Source organism: Pararge aegeria, chromosome 15, assembly GCF_905163445.1.
Source record: "Pararge aegeria chromosome 15, ilParAegt1.1, whole genome shotgun sequence".
Taxonomy (NCBI): Eukaryota; Metazoa; Arthropoda; class Insecta; order Lepidoptera; family Nymphalidae; genus Pararge; species Pararge aegeria.
Window position 1 is genome coordinate 8739392 of NC_053194.1, and position 15023 is coordinate 8754414.

The following is a 15023-nucleotide window of genomic DNA, read 5'->3' on the forward strand; positions in this document are numbered from 1 at the left end:
ACTAAATAAAAAACAACAAATAATCAGCTTAATTTACGACAGCGCGACTTTAAAATAAAAGCCTACTTACAGATACAGGTACAGATACTTCAAAAACAATATAATAGCTTTGTTTTCTTGGCGTGTCATATTCTTTTACAAAAAATATTTTACATTTTTTTAAGAAATTAATTTTATAATTCAACGGTTTTTGCGTAAAAGTACTATCAAAATTATTTTAAGTTCAACTAAGGGAACTTTGACGATTGAAATATCAGCCTGTTATAAAAGCTTATCACTAGTGAACAAAAAATGTAATTCTGACTTTATAATATAAAATACAGAACAAAGCACTCCAGCGTGAATATTTCAACGACGACAATCACGCTACTCTTTTCCGGCGGAAGCTTAAAAAAATATACATTTCTCATGTGTAGAGCGCGCCATATTGCATGCGGAGGGAAGCGAGCGAGAAGCTGACAGGCAACGCGCAGTTCGAAGGCTATGCCATTGATCTCATTCACGAGATATCTAAAGTTCTGGGCTTCAATTACACATTCAAGCTTGCGCCTGACGGTCGATACGGGTCCTACAACCGGGAGACCAAAGAGTGGGACGGGATGATAAGAGAGCTTCTCGAACAACGGGCGGACGTGGCTATTGCCGATCTAACCATTACTTACGACAGGTGATTAACTATCAATATTTTGGGCAGAAGCCCGTATTAAATAATTAATATTAAACTTAATTTGCTATAATCAGATAATAATTAAATGTTGTGAAGTCAACGTCTAAAGAGAATGATGCAGTATCAGAGGGAATCGTGCGATGACTCTTGTTGCACATGAAGAAGTTATAAATCCCACCTGTCCCGGATTAAAGCAAATTAAGCTTATTTTTTTTTTCTCCACGAGATAAGCCTTTAGCAACATTTTCTTCAGTACGCGGCCCAGATTCAATTACGATATTTGTATTTAAACTGTGCAAGAAATGCATTTTGTGAGGTAAATTTTGACGCTTTTACTTACAACCGCAAAATGAAATCAAGACTTTATTTATTCAAGTACCTATGATATGTCAAATTTTTTAAATTGTATGGAGAATTTTTACCTCACACATTGAGGCTAAGAGAGTGATATTTGATCGTTAAAATATATATCTCTTATAAGGCAAGAAACTCTATCAAGGACACTTATAGAGTATTTCTGTTCTGTTTAATATTTCTGAACAAATTAAAACTTTCTATTGTTTGATATTCAAAAATTATTATGTGTTTCAAGCAATTATAAAAATGAATTCCCAGAAGCAATTTTGTTAGTTTTCTACTGTTTTCTACTAGTGAGTCAATGGTTCATATTTGTTGTAGGGAGATTATATAAAAGTCATACTCCTTCTCCAAAATCTTTAGGGTAGAAAATTTTTTATGCATCTAAGTGCATGCCACTAGCAGATACTAAATTCAATACTTAACTTGTTATGCGTCAGCACTCACGGTTTGAAATGAAAAACAAACAGTATTCGCAATCTGTGTTTGTACTTTAACTATATTATCATTTCAATACTTTTCAAATATAAATTATGTTTTGAAATTTAAATCATAAATTATAAAGTCGGACAAAAAATAATTAAACGTTTTGGATTTAGAAAATTCGATGATTTGTTGCTGATATTTTAGGAGCTTTAGGAGCTATATAATGCGTGAGAGTAGTTCAGGTATTTTTATAGAGTGTTCGATTTAATTCTGCGATGATAAAATATGCGCCATTGCTATATTAACATTTCACGTAGGTACTCATATCTTCATCGATATATCCACTTTTATGTCGGACTATACGGGATGTGGGAATCGTTTCAAAGACCTGCATTTTATTCGATTTCAACTGTAAATGGCTGTTCACAATGGCCTACGTGACTACGACAACTATTTATATAGTTCAGATTTTAAAATAATGCATTACGACAGGTCGCCATTGAATGAACAATTACACTCTGAAGTTGCGGATTATTAAACTTTTTTAAGTCATTCTACTCTCTCACAAGATTACACTCTGAAGTGGCGTTGCTTTATAATATATTATTGTTTATTTGTCCTACCAACGAATGAAGATTATTAAACTTTTTTAAGTCATTCTACTCTCTCACAAGGTTATGTCAACTGTTTATTACTGTTTTCTACAAGCATGACAGTCTTTGGGAACATATTCTTTCAGTGAAAAGAATTTAATGGGCTTTTATTGAACACTGTTTAAGTTTTATAAATTTAAAATGCATGTAAAAAATTTCGGAACCGACAGGATTTGAACCTGCGACTCTCTGGCAATTGCGACCTGAGCGCTTTCTCCAATTAAGCTACGGCTCTCCGTCGATGCAGAAATTAGTATATGCCTTTCACGTCAGTCCTATAGCGTCTGTTTAAGTTTCTACACTATTTAGTCTATTTGTCTCAGTAGTCACTGTGAACAACACCCTTATCATTATGAAGTTGGTTTACTTGCAATCGCTTTCGAGTATCTAAGCACTGAAACGTCGAAGCAAAATGGAACTTATCTCCTCTGTTTTAAAGTTTCAATTTGTCCACTTGTTAACCGCCAGCGATGTTCATAAGATTAAAATCAGTAGTAGAAAATTTACAGCATTGAATCTAATTTTATTAGGTACACTTTAATTTGAGTATAGTATTTCGATACAACATATTATGTCATATTATATGTGTAATCATATTCCTAAAGACGATACTCACCGGGAGCATTGGTTTTATAACAGCATTCGTTACAGGAGCCTTTATAACACAAGCACATTCATTAGCGAACGAAAAATTATTTCGCGTGCATAACTTTAGGAATTCGTTTTTACGTACTCACCAAACTGTTCTGTTTACGAACAAACGAAACGCTCGCGAATTCTTTTGCAAACCAAAAATCTTTTCGAGCACAACTTTAGGAATTCCTTTTACGTACTCGCCCAACTCATCGTTGATGAATGTGAATGCGTTACAAACACTAGCGTAACGAATGCTTGCAAACTAAACTTTGCAAAGAAATGAGGAAACTATAGTGAATACAAGAAGTAAACAATAATTTTATGTTTTATTGTGGCAGGGAGCAAGTGGTAGACTTCACGATGCCATTCATGAATCTTGGAATATCTGTGCTTTACCGAAAACCTATAAAACAGCCACCAAACTTATTTTCGTTCCTGTCACCTCTTTCCTTGGATGTTTGGATTTATATGGCGACGGCGTATTTGGGTGTTTCTGTTCTTCTGTTTATACTGGCCAGGTAATTATTTATTGTATTAATTGTATAATTATTACTTTTAACACCTTTCAGTTTAAGTACGTCGACGTTTAGATATTTAAGCAGCAAGTGAAATCATAAAAACAATAGGAGAAATAGCTTTAACGTCAATATAAAATGATAGGCATTATCATAATCATTTTCATTATTATTTATTATTAGGATCATTTAATTAAGTTGTTTAATAGATTATAAACTATATATTTTTGTTTCTCGTTTGTGAATAAAATAACCATAAAATTGCCCTTTCCTTTAACTATTAGTAAAGTTCGTTGCAAGAAGAAGATACCACAACAGGTAGCCCAACGTGTGTGATTAGAACATACGCCTTTCCAGATTTCACTTCACCTCCTAAACCATTGAAATATTGACGCTGTCAAAAGCTCAACAGTTGGTCAGATCCTAACTGGCCAACTGTTAAGTAGTTAACTAAGTTATTAAGTTATATATATGTTTGCTGCGAGTGAATGGGAAGAGTATTCAGTCCAAAATATGTTTCACAAACACTTACTTCATGCAAATTCCTGAACATTTCGTAGCCCTACAGTTTAGGGCGCTAGTAAATTAAAAAACCTTACACTAATGTCCAAATTTTACGATCTCGTTTTTCTCAACAAAATACCTATAAATACCTTCCACTTAAGGAAATTTAATTTGTCAAAATAAACTAAGACGTTCTAACAATGAAAGACTAGCTAAAACACGAATATTTCATTTAGCGGAAAATGCTGTCATTCGGGTAAGTATTATATAATTCCTAGACAGCGTAAGAGTTAGTGCGCTTAAATCATGGACCACATATTCTTCAAACTGGTAAGAAGTTATCAAAACAAAATGTGTACCTAAATGAGAATAACACTGACCTCATTACCACACAAACCACAAACAACTCATAAAATGACAATAATGGAAATGCGTGGTTAAAATTGTCCAAATAACTTTGTCGGATTCGGATTTGGGAAAATTCTTTAAAAATTTGTAAGGTTAATTACGTAACTCATATCATTGTGACCTTATTTAAATATTTTAATACCTTGATTTGACGAGCTAAATCTATCATTCCCTAACTTGAAACGAACCATCAATACTGAATTAAGTTTCAAACTAAAGCAAATATAATAAGCCATAGATTGAGTCTTTTATTACTATACTTATTATTACAATATCACCAGATTTGCAACTATGATAAGTGCTTAAGATTCTTAATATATATCACTTATACGTACTATGTTACTTTAATCAATAGTAGTCAACGAGTTACAAAAGCACTCCGTTCTTATTACCAATCTGGTCACTAAACTGTCAATTATTGTCTCGAAATTAATGATTTACCAAATCTCCAGTACCAGAAACTATCATGTGAAATGCGAGACATAGTTTAGTGCAAGTTGCAAGTGTTAAATATCATTTACAAAAGCGTAATTGAATCAAAACTTAAAAACATGATTAGAAACTATCACATTAATAACATGAATGTCGTTAAATTTATGAGCTACTAATTTTATCAGCTTGTTGTACTAGTAGAAAATATTTTACCTACTTACTACAATCGTGACTAAGGACTTCATTCAATAGGTTCACTCCATACGAATGGCATCAAACGCATACGCCGGATGGTGAAAAAATGGAAAATATTTTCTCACTCGCGAACTGTTTGTGGTTTGCGATTGGATCCCTAATGCAACAAAGCTGTGACTTTCTACCCAAGTAAGATAACATAGAACATCTATGAATCTGATGCCCAATACACTTGAATTAATTCAAGTGTTCCTATGTATCAGGATTTGAGTGACCTCAGCGAAGTCCACAGAAATGTCCAATATATTTGAAAATATCTTGAATCTTTTGTATTTCTTTCTTTGTTACAAAAAAACTTGGTTTTCCTTTGTCTTGACTACCTACTAAGTTGTCTAAGGTAAAATTGTATCGATCCATTTTTTTCTGAAACCCTTAATATGGTTTTTGAAATGTATTTCATCTTAGAATCTATTTTGTTATTTTTATTTTATAAAGTCATTCTAACATAAAATAAAAATTGCACGCAAAAACTTACTTCTTTCAAAAATGTTTCAAATTTGCGGAAGAATAACAAAAGAATTCAAGATTTCAAAAATTAAAAAGGCATATTTGGGCGCAGGTTCAGCCCGTACGAGTGGGACAGTCCACGGAACTGCCTTGACGAGCCGCCGGTGCTGGAGAATCAGTTCACACTGTTGAACTCGCTGTGGTTCACTATCGGGTCCTTGATGCAGCAAGGTTCGGATATCGCACCGAAGTAAGTTAACGCTAGTGATGTTACGGATGTCTTATTGTACAAACGGAATCAATGTCTAAAAAGTGAAAATCAAGTGCAAATGAAAATTGAAAAAAGTCTCATGTAAACCTAAATAAAACTCGAAATTTAGGGATTAATTTTAATATATTAAAATGCAAACAACAAACATTAAGTAGAAAATAACAGATCGCATTTTGACTCAATTTACAGTGGTTTCAAAACTACGTACACCGACTCTTTGGCGTAAAAAGATCGTTTCAAAAGAGACAAAGAGGAATTGAAAATATATCAAAGTTTCAGATACAAAATGAAAGCTCTGTAACATCCCTAGTTAAAACGACAGTAATTGACATTAATATAAATAAACAAAATTACAAGCCAAAATTAAGCAAACATTCTCAAAGGACTGAAGTCACCAACCAATATATTACCAAAAAGAGATTTTGCTATCTATAAACTATCACTTGCAATTGCGGGCATCATAAGAACTTCCTTTTGCTAATTAACTTCAAAGAGACCGCAGCCCTTTGTGAATATCAAGCTTCGGTAGACGACCGACCAATCTAAATAGAGGCGTGCTGGGGATCTTAACTACTGCGGGGTTTTCACTATAGTTAGCTTAAAAGTTTGTAATTTAGTTGCTAAATTGAAATAGGTTTACATTGCACGTAATATCTTTGAGCTTTGATAGTATCCATAGCTTGCTGCATCAAGTCTAAAATGTAGTTTTAATCGTTGTGTTTAATGTTCATTGTGATTTCATTAATAACGGAATTTAGCATTTTACAAATAAGCCTTTTTTTGTATATTGATCATGCCCGCAAACTGCAACTCTGCACTGCAGCAATTTACTATATTCTTTTGCACAAGATTACGCTTACCTAAAATATTACATCATAAATTAAAATTTAGTTTGATAATACAAAGTTGGCGGGCATGAATCGTGCACAAAATGGAGGAACTACGTGCTACAAACTAAGACTACATCCGGACTGATGAGCTGGAGTAGATTGGTGCCTTAAATGTATTTTACTTTATCGACCAATACTTTTTATGAATAAAATAATGTAAATATAGTTCCAAATAAATATTATAAAGTGACTGATGTAAATTACAGTACGAATAAAAAACTACAGAACCGAGTATCCAACACACAGATGCGGGATGCGTTGCAGTGCATTGCTTTGCAAAAATTGACCACTTTGGTACATTTTACATGGACAACCGCAGACCACAGGCGGTATATCAGCGTGCCGCAACGCAAAAAAAATATAGGAAAAGTTTTGCAAGGCAATTTGAAGGATTTTATAAACAGGGAATCAAAGAAATTAAGCTAGTTTTGGCGTGGGAAATGCCCTAACTTCAACTCATTTAATTAACTCTTTTTCCATTAGGGTTAAGAAATTTGTCGGACCGAAACATTATTTATGATAATTCATTTTGATGTTTAGGATATCGCTTATTATGAATTTGCGCTAACCAAAACGATATGTAAAGTTGTAGCAGAACTTCTGCTGCTAAAAATAATTCAAAAAGAGGTGTTTTCAAAATGTTTGAGTTAGGTACAGGCGAATGACGCGGAAACTAGGTACTCAAGATTGTCTCGAGTTTATTTTCCTTTCGTCGAAAAAAATTTTTACTCTAAAAAAAATTTTGCATTTTCTTTAACTGCTGTTTTTTATATAAAGTGAAGTGAAGTAAGATTTACTCTATCAAATCAAAATGAAAATTGTTTCATTTTAACTAGTTTACACTAGGTAAAATTCCTTTGTTTTTTTTTTTTATACTAGGCCTTATAGCCTTGTATATAAGGCTTATCACGGTCATTTTCTATGGCTGTGGTACTGCTTATTTCCACAAATATCCAGGTTTCTAATCACAAAAGGCTTAACAATGATCATCAGTCCGGTGGTATTTTTATAATAATTAGTTGTCCGTTATTCGTCAACATAATATTGTGTTTATATAAGCTATGTTTTTTTCATGCTGGACGTAATAATGTTTTAATTTTAATAATAAATAATTATTTAGAGCTGTATCAACCCGGATGGTAGCGGGAATGTGGTGGTTTTTTACCCTGATCATGATATCTTCTTATACGGCTAACTTGGCCGCTTTTCTCACTGTTGAAAGAATGGATTCACCAATAGAAAGCGCCGAAGATTTGGCCAAGCAAACTAAAATCAAATACGGTGCTTTGAAAGGAGGATCTACTGCCGCTTTCTTTCGGGTAAACAAAATACTTTTCTTTTTTTTTTGTTTGTTATCATTATAGTTGTTAGTTATCCCATATTAATCCCAAATTTTGCCAAATTAGATGTTTAAAAATTATAAATGCGATTCGATTTACAATTCTCAACTAAAATAATTTATTCTATAATTTAAATCTGGCTAAGCAACTTTCAATTTGTTATTTTTTTGAATCATAGATGCTTTTTATATTCATATAAAAATGACTGTCTAACTTTACAGCTAAGACTGGTTCTCATATTATGTTCGCGCGCCTTATAAACAGCAGTAAAACAGACGCCATATTTGAGCAAAATAATAGTGCCAAGGCATTTGTTTAAATATAATCTACTCGGATGAGTTTATACCCAACTGTGTAATGGATATTTGCTTTCATTACACCTTTCCCCTTCTACCCATATAATAAAGATGTGTCCATGAGATCACATAGTTCAGCTATATAAAAACATTAACTATAAAGTGCATCACAAAATTCACAAAATATTTAAATTAAAATTAGGAAAAATAATATTTAAGTCGGTTTACAATTAATGAGTGAAAATAGACACATCGGGTCGATCTGAGAACCTAGAACTAAAATCGGATAAAAGAGTTACCAAATGAAATATAGTGATTTAAATTATTTTTATACCTTCACAACAGGATTCTAACTTCTCAACTTATCAACGTATGTGGTCATTCATGGAATCTGCTCGGCCTACTGTGTTTACTAGCAGTAACAAGGAGGGGGAAGAGAGGGTTATGCGAGGGAAAGGTGGTTATGCCTATCTCATGGAGTCTACTACCATAGAGTACGTGGTTGAAAGAAACTGCGATCTCACTCAAGTTGGAGGGATGTTGGACTCGAAGGGATACGGAATTGCAATGCCACCAAGTGAGATATGTTTACTACGTAATTAAGTAAATCTTAAACCAATAACGATCGTACGTTTGGTTAGTGAGTAGTATTGTGAGAATTGACTGAGTTGATTGACCTTTTGTGTTCGATCTCGCTATCAGAAGCGCGAAGACGAGCGGACATGTGTGCAATATTTATAATTTTCTGTTTGCATTTACAATAAATTGATTTGCTCGATCGGAACCTGAGGAAGGATGAACGAAGTGGTGCTTCCTTATTCCATGTTTATTCTGCTCAATTACAGACTCAATTTCCAGTTACAGGTTTTTGTTATCAATTTTCTATTTATAACGGAGTAAATGAAATCGAGTTTACCATTTCCTAGTAATAAATGTACTTTGATAACACGGAGTAAGAATTTATATCTTAATTAAAAATTTTTAAATAAAAACTTTTTTCTTATGTTTTATAATAACATAAGAGCAAAGCCTGTAAAGCAACTAGCGAGTAATCTATTGACCTAAAATTTGAGGTATACCAGATGAAATCTTAAAGTCTTTTTAAAGTTTTATTGACCTACTCGTAATAAGGAATTTTCCTCTGTGGGCTTATAGCCGTTCTGTTAAAAAGTGAAAAAAAAAGCAAATTAATTCCGGTCATAGGTCTAACGTACGCTTGCGTTTGTAGATTCACCATACCGTACGGCCATTAGCGGGGCAGTTTTGAAATTGCAAGAGGAGGGAAAATTGCATATTTTAAAAACAAAATGGTGGAAAGAGAAACGTGGCGGTGGATCTTGTAGAGTAAGTAAAAATTTGGTTAACTTTGTTTTATTATGTCACACAGTTTTTGATACTTCATGAATCAAGAATTATTTAGCTCCCGGTAACTTTGCAATTGTGTGGTATTGTGAAGAATGTAAATGTTTTCCTTCAAATCTATTCCATTAGGTTGTTTACGTTTCCGTCCGTCCGGCTTAGGAAAATAAGCTCTATTTAGTAATTTCCTTATTTACGTTTTTATTATTCCTCGAATTAATTTCATCCAGCTTCGTTATATCCATAACAACGATTCTTACCATTTTTAAATTTGATTTCGTAGTGATTCTCCGAGTATATAACGGACATAAATTAGCTATATCTGCATATCGTCTGCGAAACGTGCAGAACTCCTTTGTGGGGTTGAGTATACGCTTTTACAACAAGATTCCTAAGGTAATTCTGAACCTACCGTTGCATCCGTTTCAAAAATGTGTATAAACACATCTAATACAGCGAGGTTACATTTGATGAATTTCTTAATGACAAGGTAGATTGGAATCAGCCAGCTTCGCTCTCATCTCCCGCAAGATAGAAAAATTATTGTAGATGTTGATGTTGGAAAAGAGCAACTACTGCGTTCTTGCCGGCTCTTCTCGGTAGAATCTGCTTTCCGAACCGGTGGTAGAGTCACTACAAACAGACATACTTGACGTTTCAAAAGCGCTTATAAAGTAGGCCTTTTGAAAATAAATGAATTTTAAATTTTGAATTTTTTGACTTTGGGGTATCTTGTCAGGTCTGAAATGCAATAAGTTCAAGAATTTCGTCCTGTCATTGAAGGCAATGAAGATATAAAATACTAGCGTACGCAGCCCGCTTCGCCGGGCTAGATTTTGCTTTATTTTATTTAAAAAATAAACTTACATCATTAAATTTTTAATTTAAATCTCATAATATATTAAATCATTTATTTCTCTCTGTATTAATTCTCTTCTATTATCTTCTCGAGCGGGTGAAGATCATTATCTACACCCATGTACACCCAATAATAGAATATCATCATAGTAAATAAAAGCTGTATTTGACAGTTCAAAAATAGGAGTGCTCCGATTGTCACCAAACTTTACAGGATTACTCGCCAAGTCAATCCGGAGATTCCCTGAAAGTTTCATTGCAATCGTTACAGCCGTTTGGGAGCCTATACGGAACATACCCACACACTTTCTCTTTTATATATATATATATATATATAAGATAGATAGTATTTGTAGAATAAATGCGCGCTGTGTTGACGGCAGATCAGAATACAGTAATTGTGACCACCCCTCCTCACGTGTCGCCTCAAGGCGACTAAGGGAATAACGTAGAGCGGGTAGCAGCTATCCTGTCTACTGCCACCGTCAACTGCGATCACCAACCCGTCTGCTCAGCGTGGTGATTATGGGCTAGACCCTTCATAGAGGCTTTTAGTCCAGTGAACTGTTATGTGCTATCGATGATTGGTGATTAGTAAAATAACTAAATATTGTCTTTTAACTAGGATGAAACATCAAAGTCGTCATCAACCGCAAACGAGCTGGGCCTGGCGAATGTTGGCGGTGTGTTTGTAGTGCTAATGGGAGGCATGGGTGTTGCCTGTGTTATCGCCGTCTGCGAATTTGTGTGGAAGTCGCGTAAGGTTGCAGTGGATGAACGGGTATGTATTAACCGCCTCATGTTTAAATTCGATCATATAACGGGTTGCCAGCTGGCTTAAGTTCTCACTCAGCCATAAATCAAAATAAGATGAGGAAGCTATTTATAAGGTGCTGCGCAAACGTAGTCACTTACTGCAACCGACACGGGAAAACATGGTTGCAGTTTCCGGTTGCGGGAACCGGGCACTAACCCACTTTATCCCCGGGATATCAGGACTAGAGCGTGTGTTGAGCAAAATTTTTACCAATATAATTTGTCACGGACTTGTCTCCTATGAAATCTTGCAAGTTTCTTGTTCCCTTTTTTAAACAATGTTTGAACGTTGCAACGAGTAAAAGCAACCATATGCAAAAAGTCTGCAATAAATGAGAAGGTTTGTGTGCTTGGATGTTTGCTATTCCTTCACGTGAAAATAACCGAGCCAAGGTGGCTGAAGTTGGAATAGAGATAGATTGTACCCTTTATTTTAACATCTTATCCCAGAACCTTTTAAAGTTCATTAAGAATGGCGTATTTTAATTTTGTCAAACTTTGTAGTAGGTTGCGTTATGTATACGTTCCATACTAATGTTATTTTATATAAATTTCAGTTGAGTTTTCTGAGTGCAATATTTAAAAAGACAAAAAAAAATAACCTTATTAAATGTAAATTTTATTTCTAAACTATACAATTAAAATGCAGTTAAAAAACCAGCAAGACCGTCACTATTCTACGATCATGAAGAAATATAAATAAAATACCCCTTGTTGCCGGTTTTTATCTCATTTTCTAACAAAGTGTATCTAAGTTTGCGCAGCACCTTAGGGATTCTGGGGAATGGGCTATATAGGTACTAACTGTAACGTTAAAAATAAGCTTTACAAGAACTCTATAGCTATACAACACTCAAAGAACGCTTTAAGGGTTACTACATAAACGCATGACTCTACCACGTTGTTAACTGCATTTAATATTTCCAAGGTTTTGCATGTTATTAATCATGTTGTTCCCACACATACGTTTAAAATGTTATCAAACATGCTTCAACATAAGTTTAAAACAATGTTAACTTCGTTGGAATATTTTAGATATTTTGGTCGCAATCCAGTTTCCACGTATAACATTTTCCGATAATTTTTCTATTGTTATTATAACTTGGAAACAAATGAACAAAACAAAGCTATTTTTGTGATTTTTGGTATTTTAAATAGGTAATAAAATCATGTGAGGTGAAAACTAGGATTAGCCATTAAAGTATTCCACGCAAACCATAAAGAGAGAAAGAGAAGTTACACACGAACTTATAATTATTTATTGTTGTATTATATATACACTTGTGATTGTAAGTATTTTGTTCATAAATAAGTCTGAAGATTTATTACAATAACAATTAGGCCTTGTTTTTTTTTTACTAAATTTTCCATTCCTTATGACAATATTAGTTAACAAGCACAATTTACTTTGTTCTAGGTTTATTTTTAAGAGTCCATTGGTAAAGTTCACTTTTTATGTAATTGCTAGATAATGTACATGTTATTGGATACCAAAATTCCTAAATTAGGTTATGCTAGACTAGTGGGTCGGAGTTGCGTGGGTTGTTAAAGCTATTGGTTGTCTTGGGGATTTCGAAGACTGTCTAGGCGGTCACGCCATCATTCTTCCGCAGTAAGTTTTCAAGAACACAAACGTCTGTATTCTTAGCCTAGTTTCGCATAACATTTTGGTTGTCTTTAACGATTATGTATTATAACATTTTAGTAAATATATAAAATCGAACGCGCGACGACTTAGCGGTTATTACAATGCTCTAAGGTAGAAAAATTTTATTTTCTTCGTGCTGATACCTACTGAGTACCTATATCTGTACAGAAAAAACTCTTTTCAAACGTACGAGTTGACGTAACGGTACGTGAGGATTTAGCAATGAGGTTATATCGGGATTCCACCAACCAAAACACGGTTCCCTAAAACACGGCCTAGTAACTGGCTTGCGGAGACATCTTTGCAAACGCGACTCGACTACTGCAGTGGTGTGCATAGATTTCCGAACACGTACGCGGAAAGCATAAACTCCTGACCGCCTTTATGTCTGCAAAATCCCATAAGACAAAGCCAATCCAAGGCGCCTAATTTGCGTACACAGAAGGACAACTAGGAGTGCAAAACGACCAATCAGAGACGCACCAGGCTAAAAACGAGCCCTGTTATTGGTCGAGGTCAAGACAAGAGGTCAACGCATCAGTTTGGTCTTACTCTCGCACACTTTTAATGATAGCCAACAATTATTAGCAGCACTTAGCCAATCGACTTCATTTCTTATCTTTTCTTCCCGTGTCGGATAGATTTAAAGAATTCACATAGTTTTTAACCTATAAAGATATTACCCTATTTGTACTTACATAAGCATTACAGTTAAAAAAAAACTACCTGGATTTTCTATGCACTAGGTCATTTTGGTAGAAAAATTCTTTACGGATTACCAGTAATTTTCTAATGTATTTTGAGTCCTCCTTCTCCGAAATATATTATTAAAAATTTAGAGAAGACATTAAATACCTTCCCTTTTTTTAAAATCAGTTAAAATAACGCAACATTTGCACTCGTCGAACCGTTACCGCTACAATGTCTATGTTATTACTTTAATAAAACAAAGAAGCTAGCCGCTAAAGTCGTGTTCTTAAAAGTTGTTTTAAACACGTTTTAAAGTATTGTTTGCTTGGTCGGACAACTTTTACTGTAGACAATGATAGATTTCTTCCACCTAGATACACTAATATAATACACATACACCCTGGTTTCAAAATGGCAGCTTTTCTCACCGAGTTCTCACGTTGTCTCACGTGTTCTTTTAATATGGAAATTTCATTATAAAAAATACCCAGCAGACTTATAATACGTCACCCAAAGCCACGCGACGCGTTTATAGTCAAATCTAAATGTGTGCCTAATACCATCACCTCGTCTCTCAACACCACGATTTATACCAATGCGGGTCGCGTAGCGTTGGATCAAGTAAAAAAGCGTGCCCAACATAGATATTATAGTGACTATCTTGTTGTAGACAAAAGCTAGCACTTAACTAGAGAAGTAAAGTATAACATTAACTGTACAACAAATCCCTTTATCATTAAATGTTATCTGTTTCACCGCCGCCGGAAACGCAGAAGGAAGAGGTAAATTAATTTAAAGCGCTTTCTTTCGTTCCCAGTGTTTTACATTTTACCATTTAATTTGTTTGTTCAGGCTTCGCTTTGTTCGGAAATGGCATCTGAGCTTCGGTCTGCTTTGAAGTGTCCAAGTGGGGGAGGGAGCGGGGGCACGGGCGGCCCGCGGGAGGGGTCGGACTCCCCGTACTTGCACTACGGGTTCAGTACAAAAAGCCAGCTGCACTAGCGCCCAAACTCAGCCTCCTCGCCCCCGAGCGATGTGTAGGCTCCACAGACTGTACGCAACCCCATTCAGAGGTCAACGCAATCCAAGTGCCCTGTGATGTTAACTGCCAAACCGACACGACGCGCCAAGACAAGATCGTCTCGTACTCGTACCGTAGCATGTAAATAAACCATATCGTATAACGGTTTAAGATACAATAATATTGTTGTGAAATTTTACGTATTTGAATGAAAATGTGTTTTAGAGATTAATTTCTATGTGAAAATGATACCAATTATATATATTTGTTTGTGCCAAACGTGGTGTAGTAAAGTTTATTATGTATTTGTAAATATTATCACATTTTTAATTATCTTTTTTACATAAGTAGTGAATTTGATAAATATATTTAACTCTCGAATTGTAAATAACTCATTTCTTTAGCGCAAGGAACATACGTTTTGATGTCTTCGACTTACTGATTGAATATGATACAATAAACTCTTCGATTTAATGTCGATTTTTAATATTTGAATAACGAAATTATGTAGTTGTAAGAAATATATGTGTAGTG

The 15023-nt window shown here is 34.5% G+C and overlaps 1 protein-coding gene across 3 annotated transcripts in view; it reads left to right on the forward strand.

The window, feature by feature from the left end:
* Positions 1-14715, forward strand: part of LOC120629742 (glutamate receptor ionotropic, kainate 2) — a 31521-nt gene extending 16806 nt beyond the window's left edge. Inside the window, exons 11-20 of one of the 3 annotated variants that reach the window (XM_039898758.1) lie at positions 417-667; positions 3078-3257; positions 5413-5550; positions 7582-7780; positions 8443-8674; positions 9326-9441; positions 10940-11095; positions 12548-12569; positions 14242-14250; positions 14321-14393. In XM_039898758.1, the coding sequence (XP_039754692.1) occupies positions 417-667; positions 3078-3257; positions 5413-5550; positions 7582-7780; positions 8443-8674; positions 9326-9441; positions 10940-11095; positions 12548-12559 (1284 nt within the window). In that variant the 3' untranslated portion in view covers positions 12560-12569; positions 14242-14250; positions 14321-14393. Of the gene's footprint in view, positions 1-416; positions 668-3077; positions 3258-4850; positions 4983-5412; positions 5551-7581; positions 7781-8442; positions 8675-9325; positions 9442-10939; positions 11096-12547; positions 12570-14241; positions 14251-14320 lie in introns of all 3 variants that reach the window. The other 2 variants (XM_039898757.1, XM_039898756.1) reach the window with 2 other exon arrangements.
* Positions 14716-15023: the final 308 nt, after the last annotated feature.